General features: G+C 42.9%; 1 protein-coding gene across 1 annotated transcript in view; it reads left to right on the top strand.

Annotated features, from left to right (window-relative positions):
• The first annotated feature begins 3,494 nt into the window (after positions 1-3,494).
• The window catches only part of LOC138975313 (uncharacterized), a 45,848-nt gene continuing 32,117 nt past the window's right edge, over positions 3,495-17,225 (top strand). Inside the window, exons 1-8 of the mRNA XM_070347968.1 lie at positions 3,495-3,674; positions 7,418-7,599; positions 9,290-9,767; positions 10,687-10,855; positions 12,268-12,470; positions 14,617-14,732; positions 15,028-15,239; positions 15,875-16,006. Of these exons, the coding sequence (XP_070204069.1) occupies positions 7,511-7,599; positions 9,290-9,767; positions 10,687-10,855; positions 12,268-12,470; positions 14,617-14,732; positions 15,028-15,239; positions 15,875-16,006 (1,399 nt within the window). The 5' untranslated portion in view covers positions 3,495-3,674; positions 7,418-7,510. The remainder of the gene's footprint in view (positions 3,675-7,417; positions 7,600-9,289; positions 9,768-10,686; positions 10,856-12,267; positions 12,471-14,616; positions 14,733-15,027; positions 15,240-15,874; positions 16,007-17,225) is intronic.

Here is a 17,225-nt window from a genome sequence, read left to right as displayed (position 1 = left end):
CACGCTACCCAAAAATAAAATCTTTTTTTTACATATATATTTTTGTTTCTATAATTTTTTTTCCCCATGGTTCATTCATCATCTGACATAATTTTGTATCGAAATCTAACCATAAGATTATTGAAAACAAGAGGCGAAGCCATCAAGGCTCACGTAAGAAATCGACAAACAGTAACACAAACTCAATCACTCCGTCACACATACACACACACACACACACACACACACACACACACACACACACACACACACACACACACAACAGGGGCGGACGAGGGGGGGGGCAAAGGGGGCACGTGCCCCCCCCCCCCCCCCGAAAAAGAAAAAAAATTTGGAAAGCTGATTCTATGACCATTTCTAAGTTCAAATGGCACCAGATGGCACTCTTTTGCTTCTTTGGGCCAAAACAAATTCCGGGGGGGCATGCCCCCGGACCCCCTAGCAAATTCGGCCGCTTCGCGCCCATCACATTCACTTTTCGATTCAAAGTGCACCCCCCCTTACAAAGCAACTGATCCGCCCCTGCACACACACACACACACACACACACAGAAAGAGCAAAGGTGAAACTGTGCAAGAAAGCCAGACACTAGATCTAGATCTGTCTGTCTGCATGTAGCCTACTTACAGGGACACGACTGCCAACAGAGTCTCGGCCCGCTCAAAATAATAATGACCGAGACTTTCAGTACTTCCTTCGCGTGACGTCTAACCCTCTTACGTCATAATGTGACGTCAATGTAATGTGACGTCTTCAAATGTTAGAGTTTCTACCACAGACATACACACGCACAAACACACACACACACACGCACACACACACGCACGCACAGACAGACAAAGTTACGATCGCATTTAGGCTACACTTACGTGAGCCAACAAGTCGCGTAAGGCGAAAATACAACATTTAGTCAAGTAGCTGTCGAACTCACAGAATGAAACTGAATGCAATGCCATTTTTCAGCAAGACCGTATACTCGTAGCATCGTCAGTCCACCGCTCATGGCAAAGGCAAAGGCAGTGAAATTGACAAGAAGAGCGGGGTAGTAGTTGCGCTAAGAAGGCCAGCACGCTTTTCTGTACCTCTCTTTGTTTTAACTTTCTGAGCGTGTTTTTAATCCAAACATATCATATCTATAATATGTTTTTGGAATCAGGAACCGACAAGGAATAAGATGAATTTCGACAATTTAATTTTGATAATAATTTTTATATATTTAATTTTCAGAGCTTGACTTTAATCCAAATATAACATATTTATATGTTTTTGGAATGAGAAAATGATGGAGAATAAGATGAACGTAAATTTGGATCGTTAAATAAATTTTTATTTTCTTTTACAATTTTCAGATTTTGAATGACCAAAGTCATTAATTAATTTTTAAGCCACCAAGCTGAAATGCAATACCGAAGTCCGGGCTTTGTCGAAGATTACTTGACCAAAATTTCAACCAATTTGGTTGAAAAATGAGGGCGTGACAGTGCCGCCTCAACTTTCACGAAAAGCCGGATATGACGTCATCAAAGACATTTATAAAAAAAATGAAAAAAATGTTCGGGGATTTCATACCCAGAAACTCTCATGTCAAATTTCATAAAGATCGGTCCAGTAGTTTAGTCTGAATCGCTCTCCACACACACACAGACACACGCACATACACCACGACCCTCGTCTCGATTCCCCCCTCTACGTTAAAACATTTAGTCAAAACTTGACTAAATGTAAAAAGCAAAAATGTAAACGACCACCTTTAAAGTTCGTTCTGTAATTTGATTATTCGGTTTCGACCCTTACTCCTTCAGTATCAAGGCCAGTGTTTGTTACACCCCCGTATATTCGGGGATGTATATATAGGTTCCGCTCTGTCTGTTTGTTTGTTTGTTTGTTTGTTTGTCTGTCTGTCTGTTTGTTTGTTTGTTTGTCTGTCTGTTTGTCCAGAGTTAGCTTAGATCTCTGGTACTTATGAATCGATTGAGCTGAAATTTGGTGTGTAGCTTGGAATTGGGGTACAGATTCCTACCTGTAGTTAAAAAAAAGGGGGGGGGGATATGAGCTTTACACATTCAGCGAGGTGTTGAATCGGAGAATCGTTAAACGTTTTATGACGGGGACGCGTCTCAAACAAGCATTTGACGTCGGAATAAATTGCAGTAAGCTATTGAGAATCCCGTAACAGCCAGTGAAATCTTTGTTCAGCAAGCATGGGTGTGTACACTAGTAAGATATTTTTGTAAAATCCGCTTCAGCTGTTTTCAAAGACGTTTTCAATTGAGTTTTACGCCTGAGTGAACACTTGAGTCTTGACAGAAAACCGCTTATAGTAGTCACGCTTGAACTTTGATCGGGCGAGACATTTAGCCTCGCTCCTGTCAGCGATCTCAGAAAATGATCTCTTGTTCGAACACATTCTTGCGCAAAACTCATGAAATTTATGAAACAGCTAGATTACACAACATTGCTTATAAAATGGCTTTATAAACAAAGAACCCGTTTTAATGGGAAAAATATCAAAACATTTGGAATAACATTAGTGCTTTCATCATCGACTGCAATTGTACGAGAGAGAGAGAGAGAGAGAGAGAGAGAGAGAGAGAGAGAGAGAGAGAGAGAGAGAGAGAGAGAGAGAGAGAGAGAGAGAGAGAGAGAGAGAGAGAGAGAGTTTCCTAAGTCACGCATGAACCGCCTTCGCTAGTCTGTGAAATGCGTGTGTCGCTGTGTGCTGTCAGTTAGGCAAAAAAAAAAAAATTGTCTGTTTAGGGTAACATGACCAAAAAAAGTAGGGTCGGTAGGTAGGTAGGTTTTGTTTTTTTTTGGTTTTTTTTTTTTGGTGTAAATTCTATGTTGGCTGAACATTCACTTCTTATATTTGATGAATACATGTTTCAAAACTAACGTATAAATAAAACAGAGAGAAAGGGAGAGAAAGAAACGCCAAATGTCTCTTTTTAGCATTTTTACCTCTTTTTTTTTCTTTTTTTTTTTGAAATCAAAAAAAAGTTTTTGGGTCGGCGCCAAATCGATAGGGTCGGTCGGGTTACCCTAAACAGACAATTTTTTTTTTGTGGCCTTATCAGTGAACGGCTCGATATGACTGCACTGAACAGAATGTCAGTGGAACGAAAGACAAGACGGATGTTATAACCCTTTCTGTCTTTTGACCACCAAAGTCTGGACAGTTTTCAGTGAATGATGAAGTTGATGTGTGTGTGTGTGATTCCAACTATCGAAACGACAGCGTACTGAGGGATTCTGCGTTTACTGCTGTGTATACCAAACAGATTTTTTTTTAGAGATTGATCAGGTGTGTGTGTCGGGGATGGGGGGGGGTGCTAGGGGCAGGTGGGGGGGGGGGGGGGAGGACAGTTGAACGGTGGGCCTACCGCTAACATTTACAGATACATAAATAGGACAACTTTTCAATGAGCCAGCGATGACATCGATTTTCAGAGACAGTTCACGATCAATATCGAGGTCAGAGTCATAGAAACACAGCAACAAACCATTGATTCCTCTCTTGCTGTGTTCGCTTGGTACACATCCACATATAGCCTACCTGTTTCGCTTAATGGTCTCGCTTGGGTAGGCCGCATAGCTGTGTTTGCGGTGAATGTGTGATGTTATGGAATACCGGATCATTTACGTTTTGAGAAGCTTACGGCAGAATTGTTCGTAGGTAAGCGATTTATTTACAAGACAGAGAGAGGGGATGGAGAGAGAGAGAGAGAGAGAGAGAGAGAGAGAGAGAGAGAGAGAGAGAGAGAGAGAGAGAGAGAGAGAGAGATTCATGTGTGTTGGCGTGGTGTGTGTCACGTATGGTGATGGCGTGGATGCGAGAGTGTGTGCGTGGCAGTGCGTTCGTTGTGCACTGACGAAAGTGTGCATGTGTGTGTCTGTGGGTATGTATGTGTTTGTGTGTGTGTAGTATTTCTGTGTGTGTGTGTGTGTGTGTGTGTGTGTGTGTGTGTGTGCGTGTGTGTGTGTGTGTGTGTGAGCGATATATATATATATGTATAGGTTACAACACGAGTGGTTTTTTATATGGCTTGTATTTCAGTCAAGACCCAGCGGATGAATATCATCGGGAGACACGAGCCTCTGGCGAGTGGCTCTCGATTGATATTCCCGCTGGGTCTTGACTGAAATACAAGCCATATAAAAAACCACGAGTGTTGTAATCTGTATATCCCATTCTACCATCAAACACAAAGTTTAGACTACTAGCGGCACTGTTGCGATCTGTGCAGGGTAAAACTGTTGCCAGTGAGACTTAGCCCTTTTGCAACCTTAAACTAAGTGACCGTCGCTGAAAAAATAAAACGAATGAGTGCATCGATAAGTACGCGGTAACACTACTTTCAGACCATTTAAAAGCTTTAAGTAAAGGTTCATAAGTTGCAAGAAAGTAATGAAGTCGAATAGAAATTAATTTAGTTGAAGCGCACAATTCTTTTGTTTTGCGTTTCAGGTCGGCAGAACGGGCGAAACGGGTTTGGGACCCATTTGGCTTACTCGATTCAGATATGATTCCACGTTGTTTTTCTCGAACGTGTGTAATTAGGCTTATTGACAGAGAAGCAAATTTTAGGGAACAAATATGTAGGTTTAGATTTAACCATTTGCTCCCTATTTGAAATGTATCTACGTGATAAACTGTTTTGCGAGTGTGTTTGCATGGATGAACTTAAACTGGTATGGGTCACACAGTGAGGAAAACGCGACCGACACGTCTGTCACCGCCGATTGATTGCATTTTGAAGGAATATGACTGGATTACGGAAAAATATGTGGACTTACTGCAGAGCCAGGCAAAAGAGTAGACTTGCTCGCAAAACACGTGAAACAGCCGATGTTTGATAGCTGAAGGCGCACAACAAAACACACTAACGACAGATTCTCAAAAGTCGTCTGCTAACGATGCAAGGGGAGGGTACTCGTGTTTTTGTTTTGGTTCGCTAGCATCTGGTTATCTTGTAAGTTGAATGTTCGTTTTTTTCGACCTGCATTGCTTTCATAATGAAAGAAACTTTTGCTTATTGCATCTCATACATCAGATCAGTTCTGAGATTCATTTTTGCGTGCAACTGATATGGTTTTCTGAGCCGTGCAATACGATTTTAGAACTTCATACAAATGTGTCACATTGTTCGGCGCGAGGTCAAAGGTCGGGAGCAAAGTAGTTCTTCGCCCAAATCGGAATCTGCACTATCATATATTTTTTTGAGTCCATGATGTATTTATTGAGCTATAAAAATACAACATATATACCCATACTGAAGTAACAGAGACAAAGAAGGGAGGTCATGGGATATATATATATATATATAATTATATATATATATATATATGTGTGTGTGTGTGTGTGTGTGTGTGTGTAGTGTTTGTATGTGTGTGTGTGTGTGTGTATGCGCGTGCGTGTGTGTAGGTGTGTGTGTGTATGTGTATGTGCGTGTGTAGTGTTTGTATGTGTGTGTGTATACGCGTGCGTGTGTGTGTGTTGGTGTATATATATATGTGTGTGTGTGTATGTATATGTGTGTGTGTGTGTGTGTGTGTGTGTGTAGGTGTGTGTGTGTATGTGTGTGTATGTGTGTGTGTGTGTACGTCTGAGTATGCCTTGCTTATCCAAGTTTTCAACCATCGAGTACCTATTCAATTCTTGTCAATGTTAACTCTCTATGCGTGTAACAGAGCGAGACCGGGTTTGATTGAAAGTATGTGCTAGTCTATTCAATCACTGCCGAACGGTCACGGTTCAGTACCAGTTACGTTTGAAAGACACGCCCAAATGACCTTGCACACTGTCCTGGTTGTTTGGATACAAAACAGTCACAACGTTTTGGTTCTCTGACTCGTGCCCCCCCCCCTCCCCCCCCTCCCCCCCCCCCCCTTCCCTGTGTTTGTGGGGTAAGCAAGTTCACTGTAATGAAACTCTCGGGGAACTTCTATTCAACCGATGTACATACCTACAATAAGATAGAAAGATAGAAAGAATATAATTAACAACATAAGATCAGATTTAATGAGATGAGATTGAAGAAAACAAGAACATGAAAACACTCAAGGACACTTGTGCTGACGGAGGCAGGCTGAGTAGCGACTGTACCGTACACTGATCGATAAGGATTGAGACGGACTATGTGTTGTGCGTGCAAACCTAACCTTGGCTGAACCCGTTGTCTAAATCCCTCCACTCCCCCCCCCCCCTTTCTCCATTCGACCGGTCCGGCGACCTCCTCCTCCACCACTGACCAACACATTCCACCCCTGTTGGTTTCCACACGACTTGATCACTTGTTTAAACAATTCTACAGACAACAACCTTGTCTTGCCTAGCCTTGCCTTGCCTAACTGTTTTAACAATTCTACAGGCAACAACCGTGTCTTGCTGAGCCTTGCCTTGCCTAACTGTTTTAACAATTCTGCAGGCAACAACCTTGTCTTGCCGAGCCTTGCCTTGCCTAACTTGTTTCAACAATTCTACAGGCAACAGTTAACCTTGTCTTGCTGAGCCTTGCCTTGCCTAACTTGTTTCAACAATTCTACACTGAGGCAACAACCTTGTCTTGCCGAGCCTTGTCTTGCCTAACTTGTTTCAACAATTCTACAGGCAACAGTTAACCTTGTCTTGCTGAGCCTTGTCTTGCCTAACTTATTTCAACAATTCTACACTGAGGCAACAACCTTGTCTTGCCGAGCCTTGCCTTGCCTAACTTGTTTCAACAATTCTACAGGCAACAGTTAACCTTGTCTTGCTGAGCCTTGTCTTGCCTAACTTATTTCAACAATTCTACACTGAGGCAACAACCTTGTCTTGCCGAGCCTTGTCTTGCCTAACTGTTTTAACAATTCTACAGGCAACAACCTTGTGTTGCCGAGCCTTGCCTTGCCTAACTTGTTTCAACAATTCTACAGGCAACAGTTAACCTTGTCTTGCCGAGCCTTGCCTTGCCTAACTGTTTCAACAATTCTACAGGCAACAGTTAACCTTGCCTTGCCGAGCCTTGTCTTGCCTAACTTGTTTCAACAATTCTACAGGCAACAGTTAACCTTGTCTTGCTGAGCCTTGTCTTGTCTAACTGTTTTAACAATTCTACAGGCAACAACCGTGTCTTGCCGAGCCTTGTCTTGCCTAACTGTTTTAACAATTCTACAGGCAACAACCTTGTGTTGCCGAGCCTTGTCTTGCCTAACTTGTTTCAACAATTCTACAGGCAACAACCTTGCCTCGCTTTGCCTTGCTTGTGTTATGCGTGTATTGGTGTGTACTTTTATGTGTCCATATGTTCTGAGAGTATGTTTTTATGTGATGTTATTTCTTACACGAGCCAAAAGAAACGCTTCTGTTTAATGCATTCAGATAATACAGTTTAGTTGATTTGAATCGAATTGAATTGAATTGTTTCCACATTTCTACAGGCAACAACCAAAACACAACACTGGGACGGAAAAACCGGACCACTTGGGATAGGGCAGTGTCTTGGAGAAAAGTGGTGTGAGTAAGATACATTCATGTATCGCAGGCTGTATGGAAAAACTCTGTTTACTACTGCCACCATGGGAAGCAGTACTAGCAAGACAAAACGAATAACTGTTGTCAGGTGAGTTTGTTACCAACATTCACACAAGCAGACAGACAGACAGACAGACAGACAGACGGACAGACAGGCGAAATTGGAAGCTATATCCAGGTCAAGATTCCGTTATTTGACCAGCGACAATGTTTTTGATAACACGCCAAAAGTGAACAATGACACGACGTCGCTTTCACGTTGTTGGCTTGATGGGCAATTGTCTTGTTTATATCATTTTTCCTAGGCGAAGGCAACTTTTGAACACGTATTTTCGTCTTGGGTTTGCCTTCTTTGCCTCTTCTTTTGCGTTGTTTGTGTGTGGTTATTATTAATGTTTAATATGACCACTATTTGCTGTGCCTGTGTGCACTCTAAATTTCTGTGTTTGCCTTTGTTGTGTATTATGTTAGCTTAAAAGCCCTATGGGCCAAAAACGGACTCAAACCTTGAAGCTTCGTTCCCTCTATGACCATGTGAAGCAGTGCTAGCGAGAGTGAACGGATAAACGGTATACTTATTTACATATATATACGACTTGTGTCTGTCTGTGTGTCTGTGTGTCTGTTCGCGATGCACGGCCAAAGTTCTCGGACGATCTTTTTCAAATTTGGAGACCGTATTCAGCTACACGCCGGACACAACCTCATCGATGAGATATTTCAATACGTGCTCTCAGCGCGCAGCGCTGAACCGATTTTGGTTTTTCTGTAGATCCACTATATCCATTCCCAGTAACTCTTCCTTATCTTCTCCAGTGTTTTGTTTTGCGCGTTTATCTCCCTTCCTTCGTGTGGCGTCAATCCATATTCCCGTTACTACGTTACTATTTTTGGAAGGTCACTGCACGTTACTATTTTTAGATCTCCCTTCCTTCGTGTGGCGTCAATCCATATTCCCGTTACTACGTTACTATTTTAAGAAGGTCACTGCACGTTACTATTTTTAGATCTCCCTTCCTTCGTGTGGCGTCAATCCATATTCCCGTTACTACATTACTATTTTAAGAAGGTCACTGCACGTTACTATTTTTAGATCTCCCTTCCTTCGTGCGCCGGCGAAGCCGGCGTACACCCGGCAAAGCCGGGTCCCAGGCGCAGCCTGGTATTTGGCTCTACTTCTTCCCGGCGAAGCCGGTACCCGGCGAAGCGGGTAATCATCTAGTATATATAGGGTGAGGTGTTATTGACAGTGGTATAAGCCACAGGCACTTGACACGGGCAAAGTGTGACCGACAGTGGTATACACCACAGGCACTTGACACGAGGTTATTGGGTGAGGTGTTACCTTCCTTCCTTCCTTCCGTTCTTTCTTCCTTCCTTCCTGATTGAATTCTCAACTGCCACCTTTTTCGTTTTGATTGCAGTCATGGGTTTTTTTTAGTATCGATTTTTACTGAGCTCTAGAGCTGGCCCACTAAAGAAAAGATAATGAAAAAAAAAGAGGTGAATTTGATAGAAATATCGTCGAGAAAAGTAAGATGTACTCAGCAAGACATTTCTTATATAGTCAACAAATGATAAAATCAAACTTAAATGAAGAACACACAGAGATTATAGTGATGTGTATTCGATTATCTTTCATTTTTATTTTCAACATGCAACTTGATTGTTTTGAAGTTTTGCGCATCGACTCCATCATTCGTCGATACAGGGACATCAAACAAGAAACATAACATGTAAAATAATGCTCTAAATTTCTGATTTTAAATAATTTCAAGCGCCGACAAAGCAAAGACTGCACCTACCAACGCCTCGACAAATGGAAAACCAGTGACACAGACAAACAACACCACGAAACACGGCATACAACACACCTCAACATCCGGAAAAGACGGAGGAATAGGAGTGACAAGGGAACAGCAAATAGGAGGAAAACAGAACAGAGCTAATGTCAAAAGCGTACACCATACCTCAACATCCGGCAAAGACGGGGGAATAGGAGAAAAAAAGGAACATCAAAATGGAGGAAAAGAGAACAAAGATGGTGCTGAAAGCTCGCGCTATCCACCAACATTGGGCAAAGACGGAGGACTAGGAGGGAAAAAGGAGGAACAAGCGGGAAGAAAAGGGACTGGAAAGGGAGGAGATGCAGTTGAGAATGGAGGAACATTGGCTAAAACGGTTGTTCAGAAAACTGGCGTTACCAAGGTTGTAGCACGAAGGGCCTCCCATATGTCAAAGCGATCCATAGAACAGGTAAACATGAATGATTCTACATGAAATGAGAGAGAGAGAGAGAGAGAGAGAGAGAGAGAGAGAGAGAGAGAGAGAGAGAGAGAGAGAGAGACAGAGAGAAAGAGAGAGAGAGAGAAAGACAGAGAGAGACAGAGTGAGAGAGAGAGAGACAGAGAGAGAGAGAGAGACAGAGAGAAAGAGAGAGAGAGAAAGACAGAGAGAGACAGAGAGAGAGAGAGAGAGAGAGAGAGAGAGAGAGAGAGAGAGAGAGAGAGAGAGAGAGAGAAGTGTGTGTGCGTGCTTTTATGCGTGCGTGGGTGGTGCATGCGTGTATGGGTTTAGTTATCGTTTCTGAAAGAATATTGTATTTTCGCGTGAAAACAAGCTAGTTAACAGCATGAAATAAAAAGTAATCCATATTCGGGGCCCTTGCCTTTCATAAAACCCATTTTCGATTTAGGCCTATTTCAGTATAACGGACATGCTATTCAACTTCGTATACAAGTATAGGCCTATAACTTATAAGACAATTCTTGAAAACATTTGCACTGCTGGTTTCACTTTTATTTAGTCTGTATTAATAAAAGAACCATATGGCTTGAAGACCGGCACGGTTGGCCTAGTGGTAAGGCGTCCGCCCCGTGATCGGGAGGTCGTGGGTTCGAACCCCGGCCGGGTCATACATAAGACTTTAAAATTGGCAATCTAGTGGCTGCTCCGCCTAGCGTCTGGCATTATGGGGTTAGTGGTTGGTCCGGTGTCAGAATAATGTGACTGGGTGAGACATGAAGCCTGTGCTGCGACTTCTGTCTTGTGTGTGGCGCACGTTATATGTCAAAGCAGCACCGCCCTGATATGGCCCTTCGTGGTCGGCTGGGCGTTAAGCAAACAAACAAACAAAAATCTGGCTTGAAATGAAGTGGCAACCATCTCATTGCAGAAGGCAGAACGTCCAAACACGGGACGAGGACGGTTCCGTGGTCAAAGACACGAAGAAAAGGGTGACGCAAACACTGACGTCATCTTTTCTTTGCTAGCTGGTGACGTCACACTGGAATGCCCCGCTTCTGACAAAATTGTGCGAATATTCCTCAGCAGTACTTTTACAGGTAAACAGCACAGTGAACTGGATTTAGTTGAAGATTGCTTTAAATATGTATCGGTTGTATGATGATGATATGATGATGATGATGATGATGATGATGATGATGATTTTTTTTATGAATGAATTTCGGATAATTATTGTCACCAGTAAGAAAAGGTCTGGGTCGCCGAGTGGTAAACGCACTTGCCTCGGAAGCGAGAGGTTGCGAGTTCGACCCTGGGTCAGGGCGTTAGCAATTTTCTCCCCCCTTTCCTAACCTAGGTGGTGGGTTCAAGTGCTAGTCTTTCGGATGAGACGAAAAACCGAGGTCCCTTCGTGTACACTACATTGGGGTGTGCACGTTAAAGATCCCACGATTGACAAAAGGGTCTTTCCTGGCAAAATTGTTTAGGCATAGATAAAAATGTCCACCAAATACCCGTGTGACTTGGAATAATAGGCCGTGAAAGGTGAATGCTCGCCCTAATAGGCATGAGGTTTGCTGGCCGATGTGAATGCGTGATATATTGTGTAAAAATTTCCACCTCACACGGCATAAATAAATCCCTGCGCCTTGAATCCGTGGTTGAGATATGTGCGCGATATAAATTGCTTAAAAAATTATTAAAAAAAAAATCCAACTCGGTACATGAAGTAATAATAAAATGTAAGTTTTACGCCCTCACGGCAAAACCATTAGGGGCATGTTACACGGGAAAACCCGGCTTTGTATGAAAATAAAAAATAAAACGATGATGATGATGACCACCAAAAGTATCGGTCAAAAGTGGTCGCTATAGGCCGGTGGTCACTGTGAACAGGTGAATCAAATAGAAGAAAACTAACTTTTCGGGGATCCTTAATGTTAATGTTCTTGCCATAACAGTCGAACCTCTTAGACGACCACCAGAAGTATAGGACAAAAGTGGTCGTGAAAGACAGGTTCGACTGTCATGACAATATGATTAATACTGATGTACAGACACCAGCAACGAGCGCAACTGCCTGATGGAGAGGGTGTACCACAGACTGTGCTTTTTGTTGATGATGATGATGATGATGATGATGATGATGATGATCATGATCATGATCATGATCATGATGATGATGATGATGATATCTTATGTGTAGACACCAGCAACGAGCGCAACAGCCTGATGGGGAGGGTGTACCCCAGGCTGATGATGATGATGATGATGATGATGATCATGATGATCATGATGATCATGATGATGATGATGATGATGATATGATGATGATGATGATGATGTGTAGACACCAGCAACGAGCGCAACAGCCTGATGGGGAGGGTGTACCCCAGGCTGATGATGATGATGATGATGATGATGATGATGATGATGATGATGATGATGATGATGATGATGATGATGATGATGGTGATGATGATGATATGATGATGATGATGATGATGTGCAGACACCAGCAACGAGCGCAACAGCCTGATGGAGAGGGTGTACCCCAGGCTGAAGGAGTGGTGTCAGGAGAAGGGCTACCAGTTCCAGGTGGTCGACATGAGGTGGGGGGTCAGGGACGTTGCCACGGACGACCACCGCACCACTGACCTCTGCCTCAGGGAGATTGACCTCTGCAACAAGCTCTCCACTGGACCCTGCTTCGTGGTCAGTGGACTGAATCTGGTCGTTCTTAGAATTGTGCTGGGAGTAAACCAATAATATGTCAATACAATCAATCAATACTGTTGGATTAGGGCATAGCAAAAGTAGAGAATCCAACATGGCTTGCTGTGTCGTACCAGATGTACACGAGTTGCTTTTTTGAGTCACTTGAGAAAATGTGACTCTATGTAATCGGTCAGTGTTAGTCTGTCCGGCCGGCCGTCCGGCCGGCCGGCCGTCCGTAGACACCACCTTAACGTTGGACTTTTCTCGGAAACTATCAAAGCGATCGGGCTCATATTTTGTTTAGTCGTGACCTCCAATGACCTCTACACTTTAACGATGGTTTCGTTGACCTTTGACCTTTTTCAAGGTCACAGGTCAGCATCAAAGGAAAAATTAGACATTTTATATCTTTGACAAAGTTCATCGGATGTGATTGAAACTTTGTAGGATTATTCTTTACATCAAAGTATTTACATCTGTAGCCTTTTACGAACGTTATCAGAAAAACAAGGGAGATAACTAGCCTTTTCTGTTCGGCAACACACAACTTAACGTTGGGCTTTTCTCGGAAACTATAAAAGTGACCGGGCTCAAATTTTATGTGAACGTGACTCATTGTGTTGTGAATAGCAATTTCTTCCTGTCCATCTGATGCCTCATATAATATTCAGAACTGCGAAAGTGACTCGATCGAGCGTTTGCTCTTCTTGTTTTAAATATCGAAAGCGAGCTTTTCAAGATTTGAAAAAAGCAACGAGTGTACGGACGTATATTTGGTATGACACAGCAAGCCATGTAGTATTCTGTTTATCCAACATACTGTACTTGCGTGCCTTCTGCTCCATACATCTCTGAGTTACGCGTCCAAATTGAAGACGCTGCTTATGGAACCTCGATCTCTTCCAAAGCCTTGTGCAATCTCTGACCTCAGAGCAAAGAGAAGTCACTCTAGAAAGTCTAGCTTGACGTGTTAGTTCTTAAAATGCTCCCAGATGAAACAGCAAGCGCAAAAGTGTTTCCAAAGTGGCGTATGTCTCGGCGACTTTTGCATTATGAGCAGTGAAAAATCAGGTCCCTGCCAAACTAGTCTGACATGACCTCATTTACATGATGTACCCACGTGTGAATTGAACGATATGGTTATCTCATAAGTGGTCTCTCTAACGTATGTAGGATAAAGGATTTTACAAAGTAGGGTCGGCAGGTAGTTTTTGTGTGTGTTTTGTGTGTGATCTTTTTTTTGCATAAAGCTGGATCTTGCTTGTGGAAAGTTCACACACGTTTATCGGTTTTATGAATGGGCTGGGAGTGACCCAATAATGGGCTAAAACGTTTCACCAGTTTTAATCCTCCTTGATTCTAATTGTGTTTTGCTTTTGTTGGGTAATTTTGTGATTGAAGAAAATCAAGCGACTGTTACATGGAATACAACCGTACGTTGTGATGCGCTGTATTATTTATTTGCAGCATGTTTTTTTTAGAGTAATGCACGTGTATTTTCAGACGTTGCTGTCACACACGTACGGCTACAGGTCATTCCCTTAGAGTTATGCATGTGTCTTTTCAAACGTTGCTGTCACACACGTACGGCTACAGGCCATTGCCTTAGAGTTATGCATGTGTATTTTCAGACGTTGCTGTCACACACGTACGGCTACAGGCCATTCCCTTAGAGTTATGCATGTGTATTTTCAGACGTTGCTGTCACACAAGTACGGCTACAGGCCATTCCCTTAGAGTTATGCATGTGTATTTTCAGACGTTGCTGTCACACAAGTACGGCTACAGGCCATTCCCTTAGAGTTATGCATGTGTCTTTTCAGACGTTGCTATCACACAAGTACGGCTACAGGTCATTCCCTTAGAGTTATGCATGTGTCTTTTCAAACGTTGCTGTCACACACATACGGCTACAGGCCATTGCCTTAGAGTTATGCATGTGTATTTTCAAACGTTGCTGTCACACAAATACGGCTACAGGTCATTCCCTTAGAGTAATGCACGTGTATTTTCAGACGTTGCTGTCACACACGTACGGCTACTGGTCATTCCCTTAGAGTAATGCACGTGTATTTTCAGACGTTGCTGTCACACACGTACGGCTACAGGTCATTGCCTTAGAGTTATGCATGTGTCTTTTCAGACGTTGCTATCACACAAGTACGGCTACAGGTCATTCCCCAGAGAGTTCACCGTGGATGAGTTTGAGAAGATACTGACGGCCGTCACCTCTCAGCGAGTGAAGGACCTTCTTAAAAAGTATTCCAGCAGACCGGTTTATTTTTTTAAGTTTCGTTTTGTAAAGAATTCAACGTTCCAGTAACATTTCTTTCTTGTTTCTTGATTCACAATTGCGTTGGAACCTGAATCCACCAATCTTCTATTCTTACTTGTAAAGCACTTGTAAGGAGGCATGTTGTTTTTATTCTGACACAGGTACTCTATGATTTCCAAAACACATGACTCTAAAACTCAGCGGTTTGTTGGGTGTCTGTTGATTAACATGCTTAATTACCCTCCACCATGTTCAAACAATTTGATATGCTGGTAACAGATGGTTCAAGAAAGATAACAACGCCGTGCCAGCGACCTACATACTTCAGCCAATCAGCTCGCAGCTCCCGGATTATCTGTCCAATCAGGAGGAGCCACGTTCTAAGGCAGCCAACCAATGGTGGGAGGAGAACGAATTGATGCAGACGGCCATTGGTCAGGCGGCGGTGACGTACCTCGGGAAGGAACGTGCACATGCTATCCTGCAGTCAGGTATGAGGGTAGCACGGCTGTGATTTTATGCAGGGTTCCCCAAACTGTGCGTCTCTGCGTCCTATACGCACCAGAAACCGAAAACACTCCCCACAAATTAATGGAGGGGAAAAACGACCAACTAAAACTGAAAAAAGCGGGTCCCAGGACGCACTACGTATCCGTTTTCACGCGTACCATCAAACCTGTCTTCAGAAAACGTCCTACCAGAGTGCTATGCTATGCTATGCTAAATTATGCTGTGCTAACTTGGGTTTTTTTTGTCCCCAGAACTAGTGTCTATTTGGGACACTGCCAGAGTTCTATGTCGACGTTAATTTACAGAGTTAATTTGACTCACACGGACATAATATTTTTATAAAGGGCTCCGGGAGTTTAAAAAAATCGGCATTACTTTGACATGAGGACTCCAGGGGTTAGGTGTTTGCGGGGAATGTGTCTTACAAAAGCAAGAATAAAATTCCACTGAGGGGTCCAAGGACCCCTAATAATTAATGTTGGGGGTCCAGTGACCCTCTAGGCTGAGCGTCCGTTGGGAGTCCTGTTATGCATGGGTATATGTGACAGTATACGTATCATTCATATTTGTTTTCCACACTCAATTCCATGCTCTCTGCGTTTCATTCTGTCTTCAGTGACAGAGACAGAGATCAGGCGAGGCTGGCTAGACGACCCAGCTGAGCTGTTTCCGCGTGGCTTGTGGTTTTACAGATGTATTGAAGACATTGAGAACGTACAGCCAAGCAGAGTGAGCGGAAGATTTAAAGGTGAGACATTTCTACGGAGTTCAGCGCGTTTGAATGATAATGAATAAAGAAAAGCTGCTGTTTTGATGATTTCAGGGAAACGAACATTGAAGTTTTAATCCGTCTTTCTTTATTTTTCTCTCTCCAGATGTCAGTGGGAGCGAATAACTTTGTAATTGTTAGAATGCTTGTGATTAGGTTTGCCTGTCCTGCTTACTCATCTTTGCCCTCCCCCAATCCCTAGCCACACCCCCCCCCCCCGTCCCACCCCCTCTCCGTGTCTCCCCCCCCCCCCCCCCGAAAAAAAAAGTCGGCGACGAAGGTGTGAACGATCCATGCAGCTCCTGGAAGCATACTTTTTGAATGATTATAACTGTGTGTTGTGTTGTTATTACCGTGTTTTGTGTTGTTATTACCGTGTGTTGTGTTGTTATTACCGTGTGTTGTGTTGTTATTACCGTGTGTTGTTATTACCGTGTGTTGTGTTGTTATGACCGTGTGTTATGTTGTTATCACCGTGTGTTGTTATTACTGTGTGTTGTGTTGTTATTACCGTGTGTTGTTATTACTGTGTGTTGTGTTGTTATTACCGTGTATTGTGTTGTTATTACCGTGTGTTGTGTTGTTATTACCGTGTGTTGTGTTGTTATTACCGTGTGTTGTGTTGTTATTACCGTGTGTTGTGTTGTTATTACCGTGTGTTGTGTTGTTATTACCGTGTGTTGTGTTGTTATTACCGTGTGTTGTGTTGTTATTACCGTGTGTTGTGTTGTTATTACCGTGTGTTGTGTTGTTATTACCGTGTGTTGTGTTGTTATTACCGTGTATTGTGTTGTTATTACCGTGTGTTGTGTTGTTATCACCGTGTGTTGTGTTGTTATTACCGTGTGTTGTGTTGTTATTACCGTGTGTTGTGTTATTACCGTGTGTTGTGTTGTTATTACCGTGTATTGTGTTGTTATTACCGTGTGTTGTGTTGTTATCACCGTGTGTTGTGTTGTTATTACCGTGTGTTGTGTTGCTATTACTGTGTGTTGTGTTGTTATTACCGTGTGTTGTGTTGTTATCACCGTGTGTTGTGTTGTTATTACCGTGTGTTGTGTTGATATTACCGTGTGTTGTGTTGTTATCACCGTGTGTTGTGTTGTTATTACCGTGTGTTGTGTTGTTATCACCATGTGTTGTGTTGTTATTACCGTGTGTTGTGTTGTTATTACCGTGTGTTGTGTTGTTATTACCG

The sequence above is a fragment of the Littorina saxatilis genome, linkage group LG9, assembly GCF_037325665.1.
Source record: "Littorina saxatilis isolate snail1 linkage group LG9, US_GU_Lsax_2.0, whole genome shotgun sequence".
Taxonomy (NCBI): domain Eukaryota; kingdom Metazoa; phylum Mollusca; class Gastropoda; order Littorinimorpha; family Littorinidae; genus Littorina; species Littorina saxatilis.
This window is presented reverse-complemented; position numbering and strand designations above follow the sequence as displayed.